Source organism: Aedes aegypti, chromosome 3 (assembly GCF_002204515.2).
Source record: "Aedes aegypti strain LVP_AGWG chromosome 3, AaegL5.0 Primary Assembly, whole genome shotgun sequence".
Classification (NCBI taxonomy): Eukaryota; Metazoa; Arthropoda; class Insecta; order Diptera; family Culicidae; genus Aedes; species Aedes aegypti.
Window position 1 is genome coordinate 58,850,266 of NC_035109.1, and position 12,700 is coordinate 58,862,965.

Here is a 12,700-nt window from a genome sequence, read left to right on the forward strand (position 1 = left end):
GGAGAAAAATGTTTTCTTCCATTTTTGCCATTTTAGTGACAGTTTGGAAAGTTACTTTTTAGGATGGAAGTTGTGAGTTCAGAGATTTGTCCCTTCCTATTGTTTTGTTAATAGAACGCCCAATAATTACGGCATTCAAGAATCAACCATTTTTAACACCTTTTCACCACTCATGTATTTTAATAAATGTACTGATAAATTTGAGAATCGTTTTCTCGCATTAACAATATGACCACATATGAATGAACATGTATTGGATTGCAACGTCCATCTTCAATAAAGAAAGACAATCAGTACAAGCAAAAAACCCTCTAAGGTGCACTGAACCTCGAGCTGAACATCTCATAGGCATGGACCGGAGGGTCTTAGTTCTTACTTTTTACAAAAAAAATTTCCCATCTTTTGAGAAGCACTTTGGTCGCGATAAAAGTATACCCTCGTTAACCGTCACTCAATTGCGTTTCTTCTCATTTAAGAGACGGCTTCATCACCGCTTTGGGTCCGTCTCGTATTATTTTTGCTACGAACGGCACGGGGAAACCACCTACTTCGAAGAGGAGGACAAATAAAGAGATATGATTTAGCGTCGAATGATGAGCGCTCGTCGGGTCTCATTTTTTGTCTTCGGTAGCGGTCGGACTCTGTAGATTAGGGTGGACCAATTAGGACTGTGAAAATTTGAGCGTAATCAGACAAAGACCCTCCATATCTAAACGAGCATTTGTATGAATTGTGGACTTCGTGGCCGAGCGGTTAGTGTCGACAGGCATCAAGGAGTGTGAGTTGACGGGTTTCGTTCAAATTTTTCACAGTAGCTTCTGGGGGTCCAAATGAACCAATTTGGGGAGTGTAACATAAGATTGTAACAAGTCGATTTTTCTCAAATAAAAATGGGCCACCTTACTGTAGGCACCTACCAACTTGAAGCACCCCAGCCAGTGCGGGGCGTCCATTTTCACTTTTTATTTCGACTTACGCTTTCCAGACCGGGTGGGACCGGAAATGGTCCTGCTAGTAAGCTGCTGCAACTCAGCACTTGAGGCAAGAAGATTCTAGAGAGTGGAGAAAAAGGCTCTTCATAACTGTGAAACGAAATTTTGGGGAGGAATTGAAAGCATACCGTTTAAGTACTTTCACAGAAGACGACCGTTTTACGGGGTGGAGGGAGGGGGAGAGGACATGGAGAAACATTCTTTGGCACTCAGTGAATTTCTGAGTGTATTTTTTCGGGTTTGAGCTTTTTTGCGGGGAGATGGACGTAGAGCGTAAAAGATAATGGTAGAAAAACAAGATTTAGTGGCGGACATGATGGCAATGGAAGGTGGCAATGGGATGTCGTAAAAATATTTACTTCTGGGTGCTGAAATAAGATCGGCGGAAATGGAATCGAAGCACAACGTTACGCTGTGGGTGAGATTTTTATGGATGCAGCTGATGAATTAACTGTGGGAAGGATGAATATTTGGGTAGTGAACTTAAGTGATATTTCTGTTGTGTTGTTGGTTGAAATATCAAGAGTAGGGTGAGAATGCGTCAGAATTTGATTGAATTGCTAATAGTGCATCCCGATCAACAAGAGTTACAACTTCTTTATAAAAATTTGGCCAGCGATGGCGATCGGCAACGATTCAAAATGAATCGATATCGTTCGCTATCGAAAATCACTTTCTTGAACTAATACTAAAGAGATGATTTATACATCTCTAAGCATAAAATGTTCTTTGAAATTCAGTTTTGAAGTTCGTTTCAAATGCATGCTAACTGTAGTTCACTATGTTTTTTCAATTTCGGCCAAACGGCATTCGGCCAAATGACCCTTTCGGCCAAATGGCGTTCAGTCAAAAGGCATTCGGCCAAATGACATTCGGCCAAATGACCCAGAACCGCCATGGACACCATGTCATAAACCTGGCGTTACGCCCCTATTAGAAGTGAGCTTAGCTTAGTGTTCTTAATTTTAATTATGAATCGTGGTGTACGACTAACCAGCCGAGTGGAAGTTTAACAACTACCGAAAAGCTAAACATTACACATATTTTGCAATTTGATTAAATGGACAAATTGATGTGAAGTTTTGTGAAAAAGTTACACGTCTTCTCAGTGAGAATCGATCTCACGACTCCCTGATCTCTAGCTAAAAATAATGCGCTTCCGAAAGAGGTGCACTTTGCGAAAAAGGACCACGTGATTATTGAGTTGAAATCAAATTCAGGTTAACTTCTACGTCCATGAGTCCTCTCATAGCGTAGGGGTAACGCGCCCTAACTAGAGATCAGGGAGTCGTGAGTTCGATTCTCACTGAGAAGACGTGTAACTTTTTGCCAAACTTCACATCAATTTGTCCATTTAATCCAATTGCAAAGTATATGTAATGTTTAGCTTTTCGGTACTTGTTAGTGTTCTTATGAGAAGTCGAGAAAATTTCAAACCCGGAAAGATTTTCGACCGGTGGGATTCGAACTCATGCCCCTCAGTTTGGTATAGCTGGAAACTTCATGTTTACCGCTAAGGCTGTATGGGCCTCTCAAACATAAAGTTATCTTACTTGAATTCCATTTCCGTTATTACCAAAAAAGAAAATAAAATGTAATTTAAGTAATCGGAATCATTCAACAAGTTATAATTCATGTTTTGGATAAGTAAAACGACATTCATTTGCTAGCAAATTTTAACTTTTGACACCAATCGCAATTTTGAGACCTGCTCAAATAAGGCACCAGACGTGCTTTTAGGAAAACCTCTAGAGATTCCTTCAAGAACTCCCCTCTAAATATCTCTAGAGACTCTTCCAAAGAATTCTCCAGGAATTATTTCGACGATTCCTTTAGGGATAATCTCTACCGTAATCCTTACAACAATTTCTTCACTAGGGCTTTTGTTAGAGATTCCTCCAGGAAGAACTATTGTTCTTAATGATACATTTTAAACTGGCTCCGATAGGGCTCCATGAATATCGTAGCAATTCCTCCAGAGATTCGATAAGGCATTCGTACTTGGATTCCTGCAAACAATATTTACAAGGATTTTTTGCAGGAATGTCTCTAGTGATTTCTTCAGATTTTTTTTTTTTTTTACTGGAATTCTTCCAGGAATTCCTCTCAGAAATCCTCCAAGATCTGTTTAAGGAATTCTTTCGGGAAAGCTTCGGAATTTTTACAAAGAATGTGATTTCTTCTGGAATTCCTTCAGAGATTCCTCTAGAAAATCAGGGATTCTCGCCGAGATTCTTCAAGGCTCTACTTTTTTTATTTTATAGAGCGATTATTAGAGTATGTTGAAGTACAAAGAGTGGTTTTCATATCTTCAATATTTTTTCCAAGAATTTCTCCAGGTGTTACACCAGGACAGTTTTTTTTTTCAAGGATAACTCAAGATCTAGTGATTTCATAAGAATTTCCTCCGAGGACTTTTCAACGGAAACATACAAAGATATACCAAATAGTCCTATCAAGATTCCTCCAGGAATTATTCCGGAAATTGCTTCCGCGATTCCTCTCCAGATCGCTCCAGGTATTTTACCTGGAATTCCTGCAGGTATTTATATATTCTTACTCACAAATTCCTCAAGAATTTCTTGAAGGAATTTCCCCAGAAATACCACAAGGAAAATCGCGACATGAATTTTTTTAATGATTTTTCCAGATAAACTTCCAGGGATTCCCCAGGAATTTCTGCAGGGACTTGTTCTGAGTATCCAACGAATCTTTCGGGATTCCTCCAATAGTTCTTCTTGAAATTCCTTCAGTGTTTCTCCTATGAATTCCTGCAGGAATTTATTCAGAAATTATCCTAAGAACTATTTCAGGGATTATTTTAGGAAAATCTCTAGTAAGTGCTCTACATTAGGAATGGTATACAATTTATGTCACGCTAAATTTAAACTTTTTTGAACTCCCTCCCCCCCTTTGTCAGCTTTTTGTATGAGTCCTCCGAAAATTTTGTAAGGCTTGTCACGCTTTGCTAGAACCCTCCCCCCTCTTGGAGCGTGACGTTATTTGTGCATGACCCCTTAATTCATTTTGGAAAATCTCTTCATGAAATCCTCCTGAGATTTCTCCTGATATTTCTTTAAGAATTATTTTAGAGATTTCTCTAAAAAAGTTTCTACAGGGGTTTCTTGCAGAGATTTTTCTACAAATTCTACCAGAAAATTCTCTACAGTGGTTCTTCGTGGGATACCTCCAAGGATTCTCCAGAAATTTTTCCAGAAATTCCTACAGGAGTTTCTCCAGAGGCTCTTTCAAGGATTTCTCTGATAAAACCTCTACAGCGATTCCTGCAGAGATTTTTCAGCTTTTTCATCAAGAATTTTACAAGGGATTATTTCAGAAAAAAATCTCATAAAGGATTTTCTCTAGAAATTGTCGAGGGATAAGCTAGTAGACAATCAATTGTATATTTTAGTTAAAAATTGTTTTCGCCTACGCAGTCTTTATTATAAGAAAGCCGTTAAATAAAAACGGTGTAGCCAGGGATTTTTTCATGAATTCCTCCAAAGATTTCCTCAGGCATCCCTCGAGAGTCTGCTGCAAGAATTACTTCAGAGATTTTTCCATGAATTCAACCGGGGATGCCGCAAGGGGTTACTCTAGCTTTTTTTTTTTTTTTTTTTGCTAGAATTACAAAGCATTTAGCCGCATCGACCAAAGAGTGCGGGCTCGATTCCCGCTTCAGTTCGGAAAATTTTTCGTCAGGAACGTGTTACGATTGTGAAATTGAGGATCGCATGCTAGTCCGTTGTATGGTTTGGTGCTTCTTTCAATGGAAAAATCGTCCACTGCAAGCATTTACGTTTAAGTGTTTTTTCAAAGGTTTTTTTCAGGGATTGATCCAGGAATCTCTTCATGAGCTTGTCAAGTTATTCGATTTTTTTTTTTTCAAAAAACTTCTTTAGGAAAGGAGTTTAAAGAGGAATCTCTAAAAAAATCGCAGATGAAATTCATGGGTAAATCTACGTGGGAAATTCTAGAGGAATTCTTGTAGAATTCCCCGGAGTGTTTTTTGGAGGCCCAGAACGAGTCTCTGAAGAAATTTGAAGGACAATCCCTGGAAGATAACCTGAACAAATTCTTATAAGAATTCATATAGTGATTTCCTGGATGCATACCTGAGAGATTTCCTAAAGTAAACTCTTGAGGAGTCCCTATAGGAATTCATGAAGCTATTTCTTGTAGAATCCCTAGTTGAATTTCTCCAGGAGAATTTCTGGAGCAATCTCAAAGGAATTCTCAGGAATAATTCGTAGAAGAATCTCGAAAAGACTACCAGAAAATATTCTTGAAAAATATCTGGAGTATTCCTAGAAGCAATCGTTGTGTTGTAACTTGGAGAAAGCCTTAAAGACATCTCTGCATAAATCCCAGTAGGAATATTCCTGGAGGAATGGTTAGAAAAGTCCTCGTCCAAGAACAAGATTGTAACAGAAAATTTTGCTCTCATATGATATCATTATATGACCAGTTGTTATAAAAATATACCGTTAGAAGTTCAAATAACAAAAGTAACAAATTCTGTTGTAATCCACTGGTCAGATAAGTATATTTTTTACTAATTTGGCCGTAAAGGAAATGATACTCTAATATAATAAGTTCATGTTTGAGCGGCCCAGTGGTAAACGCGAAGCTTTTCAGCTAGACCAAACGGAGGGGCATGGATTCGAATCCCACCGGTCGAGGATCTTTCCGGGTTGAAAATGTTCTCGACTTCCCAGGCATACAGTGTGATCGTACTTGTCAAAAGATATAAGGACTGTTCATTTCATAAAGTGGACACTTTACGCATGCTGTATCCTTTTAATTTATCAATGAAATTTCAATCGGTTTTCTGTACATCGTCCGAGTATTGTACAATGTTGTGATAAAAAAAAATCTCCAAAATAATTATATTCCACACGAATATGGAACAACGATTAGAACGATTGATTTTTGGAGGTTACCAAAATCAATGATTGTTAGAAATTGGCTGGAAAATTCGACAATTTATATTTTTTATTTTCAAAAAAGGCTTGTTCTCCGAAAGCAAAATCAATCAGAAGCCTGATAAAAAAAATCAAGTTATTTTTCGAGCAACAATTTTACAGATATAATTGAATAATTTTTCTCTATTATTTTTAAGAGATAAATATTTCAAATTTGAAAACAACTGATATGAGTGAAATTTTTTGGTTTAAAGTTCGTCCTGACAGAAGTGCTTACACTCCCGTGCATAAGTTTGGGTTCACCCCCTAAAAAACATGCAAAAGTGTTCAGTCCATATCTCTGTGATTACACGTCCAATTGTAACTCTCTAAGCCGCATACGAAAGACAAAGAGTTATTCTGACTTCGTATATATTTTTCCAAAAACATTCTTTGAACTTTGTATACTAAATTTTTACTTAAAGTTATGACATTTTTCAAAAAACACACTGTAAAAACAAACCTAATTTCCTCAGCATTGGATCGACCAAAATTTTAAAACAAGGTTTCATTAGAATCGTAATCTTATATTCTTTGAGGTTACCTTACGAAATTTTGGCGGAAAAATCTGAAAAGTATTCAAAATCAATGAAACAGTCAGTCAAGTCATCGTGCAAAAGTTTGGGTTCACCTGAACTTACTCAAATCTGTGAAATCTCAAACCAATCATGTACGCGCCATTATGTGCGCTCAAAAAAGCTTTAAACTATTAAAATCGGTTGAAAAATGGCAGAGATATTGACAAAATTGTTGTGTGAGCGCTCAGGTGAACCCAAACTTTTGCACGTTTGCATCATTATGAGAGGTGAACCCAAACTTTTGCACGATGACTTGACTGACTGTTTCATTGATTTTGAATACTTTCCAGATTTTTTCGCCAAAATTTCGTGGGTTCTCCTCAAAGAATATAAGATTACGATTCTAATGACACTTTGATTTAAAATTTTGGTCGACCTAATGCTGAGGAAATTAGATATGGTTTTTCAGTGTGTTTTTTGAAAAATGTCACAAGTTTAAGTAAAAATTTAGTATACAAAATTCAAAAAATGTTTTTGGAAAGATACATACGAAGTCAGAATAACTCTTTGCCTTTCGAATGCGGCTTAGAGAGTTTCAATTGGACGTGTAATCACAGAGATATGGACAGATCACTTTTGTATGTTTTTGAGGGGGTGAACCCAAACTTTTGCACGGGAGTGTATGTAGAACTATTATGATAAATAACTTACGCCTTCATAGAGTTACTTATATAGTCCCCACGTTACATTAAAAGCACAATAGAAACACAATTGCTTAATTCTCAGAAGTCCTTTCAAAGAGCATTGACAATCATCAAGATTGGCAACACTGCTGTAATTAAATCGATTATATTTTCCAATTATTATTCACATAATATGTTATTCTGACATTACCAATTGAAAAATTCGGAAAAAATCGTTAAAAATTTGCTGTAGATCGATAAATATGCGTACACGATTATAAAAGTATGAGACTTTTTAGTAAAACTACCATAAAGAGTGAAATTTATACTTAAGACTGTGGTTTAAACTCACGATTTTGCTCTCGTTTATACAAATATAGTTTCTTCAGTAATCCAAACTAGTTTTGAACACGCTTTTTACTTTTCTCTTTTGCTGGGAGTGAAAGGATGCAAATTTGGCCATAAATGGGTAAATCACTAAAATTACCTAATGTCAGAGAATGGTGGAATAAAATTGATTTTTTTTTTGAAGCTAAACCTTTGGTAAAATAGTGCAAACATACAAATTGTTCATAAAAATGAGAATTTTTGGTTTGCGAAAAGTAATGTAAAACTTTGACGAACAGCTTTTCTTAGGAGTTTTTGGAAAAAGTATTTAGCTCTTCAGCCAAAAGCATATTCAAAGATCTAATATTTTCATAGCATTGTAGAATAATAGTTGAACGATGTACAGAAAACCGATTACGATTTCATCAATTAATAAAAAAGATATAGCACAAACAAAGTGTCCACTTTTATATAATGAACAGTCCTTACATAGGCAAAAATAGTCAAATGGCAAACCTCTCCGTTAATAACTGTGGAAGTGTTCATAAGAACACTAAGCTGAGAAGCAGGCCCTGTTCCGATAGGGGCGTTACGCCAAATATATGGCATGGTGTCCATTTATATCTGGATGAAAAATCGTGTATTTTGAGCCGTCGCATGATGGAACTATATGATGGTCTGAAAATGTCCAATTCACACCCTAGTGGAACCGGTTCCGGGATACTCCGAAAAACCGGACAAATCTAAATGTTGGTTCTCCAAATCGGAAATCCTCTTGTAAACCGGAATGAAAACCATGAAATTTGAACCGTCGTTATATACATGTATGAGAACTGCCAGTTCCTTCTGAAACAGGTTCCTTGTGCCCTTGTGCCCTTGCGCCCAGAATGGGCATACACATAAACAATTTCCAAGGTTTCATTCTGGAGTTCCATATCGTTCATATAAAGCTAAAAGAACAAAAATCGGTTCATAATGGATTTTGGAGAGCGTCTCAAAGCCATGGGTCATTTTTGACCCTTAATGCATAATGTGTCACTTTTCTGTAGTGTCGCTCCTAGAGGTCGCTGAAAGCTCATCCAGTTTATCTTTTAATTTTTTTTTTAAAGATCTTAGTTGAACAAAAACTTGTTACCCGTAATCAACCGGAAAATTTTACCAGAATACTCTTAGAGGTAACTCCAAAAGTATCTCCAGAAATTTTCGAGGAGTTTTTGTAGAACTTGCTCAAGATATTCTTCTGTCAGGAAGAAGAAACCCGTCCAAAGATGCCACCGGAATTCAGTTTGAATGATAGAATTTGTTTTCAAAGTTTTTTTCGTAGAACTTGTACAAAGTGATAACAACTATTGCTGCAGTGATTTTTTTTTAGAATTCTTTCAAGCGTACATTCGTGAATTTTTCAAGCAAATAATCCTGACATTTATGAATGAAACTTTTCAAACAAAACTCGAAATAAAGCAGTTTATTTAAAATTTTCTCAAATATTTGTATGAAAACGAAAAACAAAGCCTGCAGCATTATCTTAACGTTGAAAGCTTTTTATCTCAGCTTTAGAAAAAAAACATGAAAACTACGAAAAATCGATTCTACCCCATTACCCCAAATTCCAATATCATGAGGAAATGTCATCATTAACATAATGTCACGATAATTCTTAATTCGGGAAAATATCATTCGGGATGATGGAATTCTCTGCTCTTGGAAGTTTTGTACATTCGGGTTAATGGTAGTCGGGGGATTCGGGGAAATGGCATTGAGGTAAAATCTTCTGATGGGAATCCTGGCTACGCCCATGTTTGAATATCCTGATATTTCCATGAAAAATCTTGTATAGTAATTCTTAATATATTCCGCTTGAGAAATCTATCTCTCTGTTTTGATTCTTGTAAATCGTTACGATACAGGTGGATATCGATAAACGAGAAGTTGGGCCCCAATGACACTTTTCGTGCACCTTCTCCACGGCTTCGTTCTGACAACGCACCAGCTAACAATCGAGATGTGTGCGACGATGCAGCGAATCACTTTGTTATTGCCACTTTATTTGTTTTATGGTACAGCTCGAGTAACATCTTCCTTGCTGCGGGCCGACCAGCCACGTTATTGTCGTTTGTCCTCGTGGTATCTACACCAGAGACACAGACAAACAGACGTAACATTTAGAAGGATTCCCTTTGAAGGCCTGTAGAAGACACTAGTGTGAAACGTCAAACATGGAGGAAAGCGAAGCGAGCGCTTCTGGTTGTGAGCTATGCAATAAATTCTGAAATAATCGTTTGAAGCGTGGTCAATGAGAATTTTGTCAGTGTTACATCTGTTTGTCTGTGCCATCAGACTTGATGTTTATATCTGACCCGGCGTCTAGGAGGATAATGCCCCGTGGAACAAAACATCAAGCGTCCAACTGATGGCGCGTAAATCACACCATCATCATCTCTTTTATATCCAGTGGGGGTCTCTTCGTTCCGTTCGTTCGTTCATTCCTCCAGCAAGGAGCCAAAGGTGCAATACAGTATTTACGAGCCGTTCGTGATTTCAAAGCACCATTCGCCGGATTGCTTGTCCTCGTTACGCAACTTCATAATGACTCTGTCTGCTTCTATCTTTCCCATTTCAGTTTTGGTCAGCATATGCGCCTTGCTCCTCGCAGCATCTAGATGCGGTGCAATTAACATTAGAACAGATAGACTTAATACGCAGATTAGTGAATCTCTACCCGCAGCACATGGCTCTGGTGACGACAGCAGACGGTGAGTTTTCCGAAAATTTAATTAAATTTCTTCTTTGTCCGGACGCACCAACATCAAACAAATCTGTTTCCCCCACAGGCATCGAGGAGAGTCATCGGTCCGGAAAGTTGGCCAGTCTTATCGGCATCGAAGGCGGCCACTCGATAGGGACCAGTTTGGGGGTGCTGAGGACCTTCTACCAGTTGGGTGCTCGCTATCTCACTCTGACGCACACCTGCAACACTCCGTGGGCCGATTGCTGCAAAGTTGATGAACCAGGTCAGGTTCCTCATATTGGGGGCCTGTCGCACTTCGGCACTTTGGTGGTCACTGAGATGAACCGACTCGGGATGATCGTCGATCTGTCCCACGTATCAGTGCCGACGATGTTGGACGCCCTGGCCACCTCGAAGGCACCTGTCATCTTTTCCCATTCGTCGGCCCATGCTATCTGCAATAGCTCCCGGAATGTGCCGGACCATGTGCTGAAGCGACTGGTGAGTATCGTGGATAGGCAAAACACATTGTCTACATTATGTTTTTAAGGGGGCAGGATCCGTCATTTTCAAAAGCAGTTTTTTCGTTCAAAATCATGAAAGTTCACATGAAAATGTGTTTACTGTTTTATGTTATCCAATGCAAACACAATGAACACATTTTAGTAGAATAAATTGCAGTTTTGAACTGCTGTTGAAGTTTTGATGATTACGATGACGGAGCGATAAATTCTTCATTGCTATCATATCAAATTTTGACAGTCGCGTTTCTGGGTTTTACGAAAATTTAAAATTGGCCGCATTACATGGACCTCTGGAATCTCTGTAACCTATAACATGGCCACCGAGGCAGGGGCCCAGATAGCCGTAGCAGTAAACGCGCAGCTATTAAGCAAGACCAAGCTGAGGGTCGTGGGTTCGAATCCCACCGGTCGAGGATCTTTTCGGGTTGGAAATTTTCTCGACTTCCCAGGGCATAGAGTATCTTCGTACCTGCCACACGATATTCGCATGCAAAAAATGGTCATGGCACAGTAAGCTCTCAGTTAATAACTGTGGAAGTGCTCATAAGAACACTAAGCTGAGAAGCAGGCTCTGTCCCAGTGGGGACGTAATGCCAGAAAGAAGAAGATGGCCACCGAGGTTCCAACATGTCTCAAGACTGTTAAAATTACTTATTTGTAATGAAATATTACAAAGTTTAATATGCCCCATGGTGAGGTTTTACAGAAACTGAAAATTGCCCATATTACCAGCGTTACTGGACCTCTAAAACCTCCGGAACCTGTTATACTACATAGTCCAGGACTGCTTAGAATGCCTCAGATTATTTTTCATAAAATTCTACAAATTTTGATATGCTATTGGCTGGGATCTACGGATATTGCTGATTGGTCACATTACCGACACCTCTGGAACTTCGAGACCATGATATGATCATCGAGTGGCCAAAACATGGCCTAGAACTGTTAAGATTACCAAAAGTGATTTTTTCACGAAATTCTACAAATTTTAATTTGTTGCATGGCTGGGTTTTACAAAAGTTGAAAATTGGTCATATTGTCGGAACCTCAAGAGCCTATTGCATGATCACCGAGGTTCCAACATGGCTCAAGACTGCTGAAATTACATCAGGTGATTTCCTTTCACAAAATTCTGTAAATTTTAATGTGTTGCATGGCTGAGTTCTATGGAAAGTGCACTTAAGTGTAAATTGACCACATGACCGGAACCTCGGGAACCACTGGAACTTATCACATGGACTACTAGAATTACCTCAGGTGGGTTTTCCATAAAAGTCTGCAAATTTGTATGTGTCGCAGGGCTGACTTCCATGGAAAGTGTAAATTTACCTCAGAACCGGGACCTCTGGAAACCCCGTAACCTATTGTACGGTCATCGAGTTCCCAAAACAAGCCTGACTAGAATACCTAAGGTGTTTTTTTTATAATATTTTGCAAATTTTGTAATGTCACACTGCTGGGTTCCATGAATATTGCAAATTAGCTATATTTTTTGAATTTGCAGCACGTGGTCGTGGCCACCGAAAAATGATAGCTTCCTTGATTATTTGATGCTTTGGCTGGAAAAAGCCCACTGAATTACAATGTCAAATCTGAGTCAATATGACCTGAAGTGTAATTTTATTTTTGACAGGCCTTCCTCTGCATGACATTACGTCCTCAATGGGAATAAGCCTGTTTCTCAGCTTAGTGTTCTTATGAGCACTACCACAGCTTTCTTTTAAAAAAGTTGCCATTTTCACATTCGTATATTGTGTGGCAGGTACGATGGTACTCTATACCAAGGGAAGTCAAGGTAATTTTCATTCTATCAATAATTTGAATTCAAATCAGTAAAATATATGCAATCAAAACTATATTTCGGGAATTTTCTTTGGTGAAAAGTTAAAATTGAAATAATGCGACATTGGCATAAGTAAATCTGTCTGTATCGACAAAAAACCGTTCGATTACCGTTTTTTAGG

General features: G+C 38.3%; 1 protein-coding gene across 1 annotated transcript in view; it reads left to right on the forward strand.

The window, feature by feature from the left end:
* LOC5566575 (dipeptidase 1) overlaps positions 1-12,700 on the forward strand; it is a 177,492-nt gene that overhangs the window by 116,557 nt on the left and 48,235 nt on the right. Inside the window, exons 4-5 of the mRNA XM_021850354.1 lie at positions 10,105-10,237; positions 10,316-10,713. Coding sequence (XP_021706046.1) covers positions 10,105-10,237; positions 10,316-10,713 — 531 coding nt within the window. The remainder of the gene's footprint in view (positions 1-10,104; positions 10,238-10,315; positions 10,714-12,700) is intronic.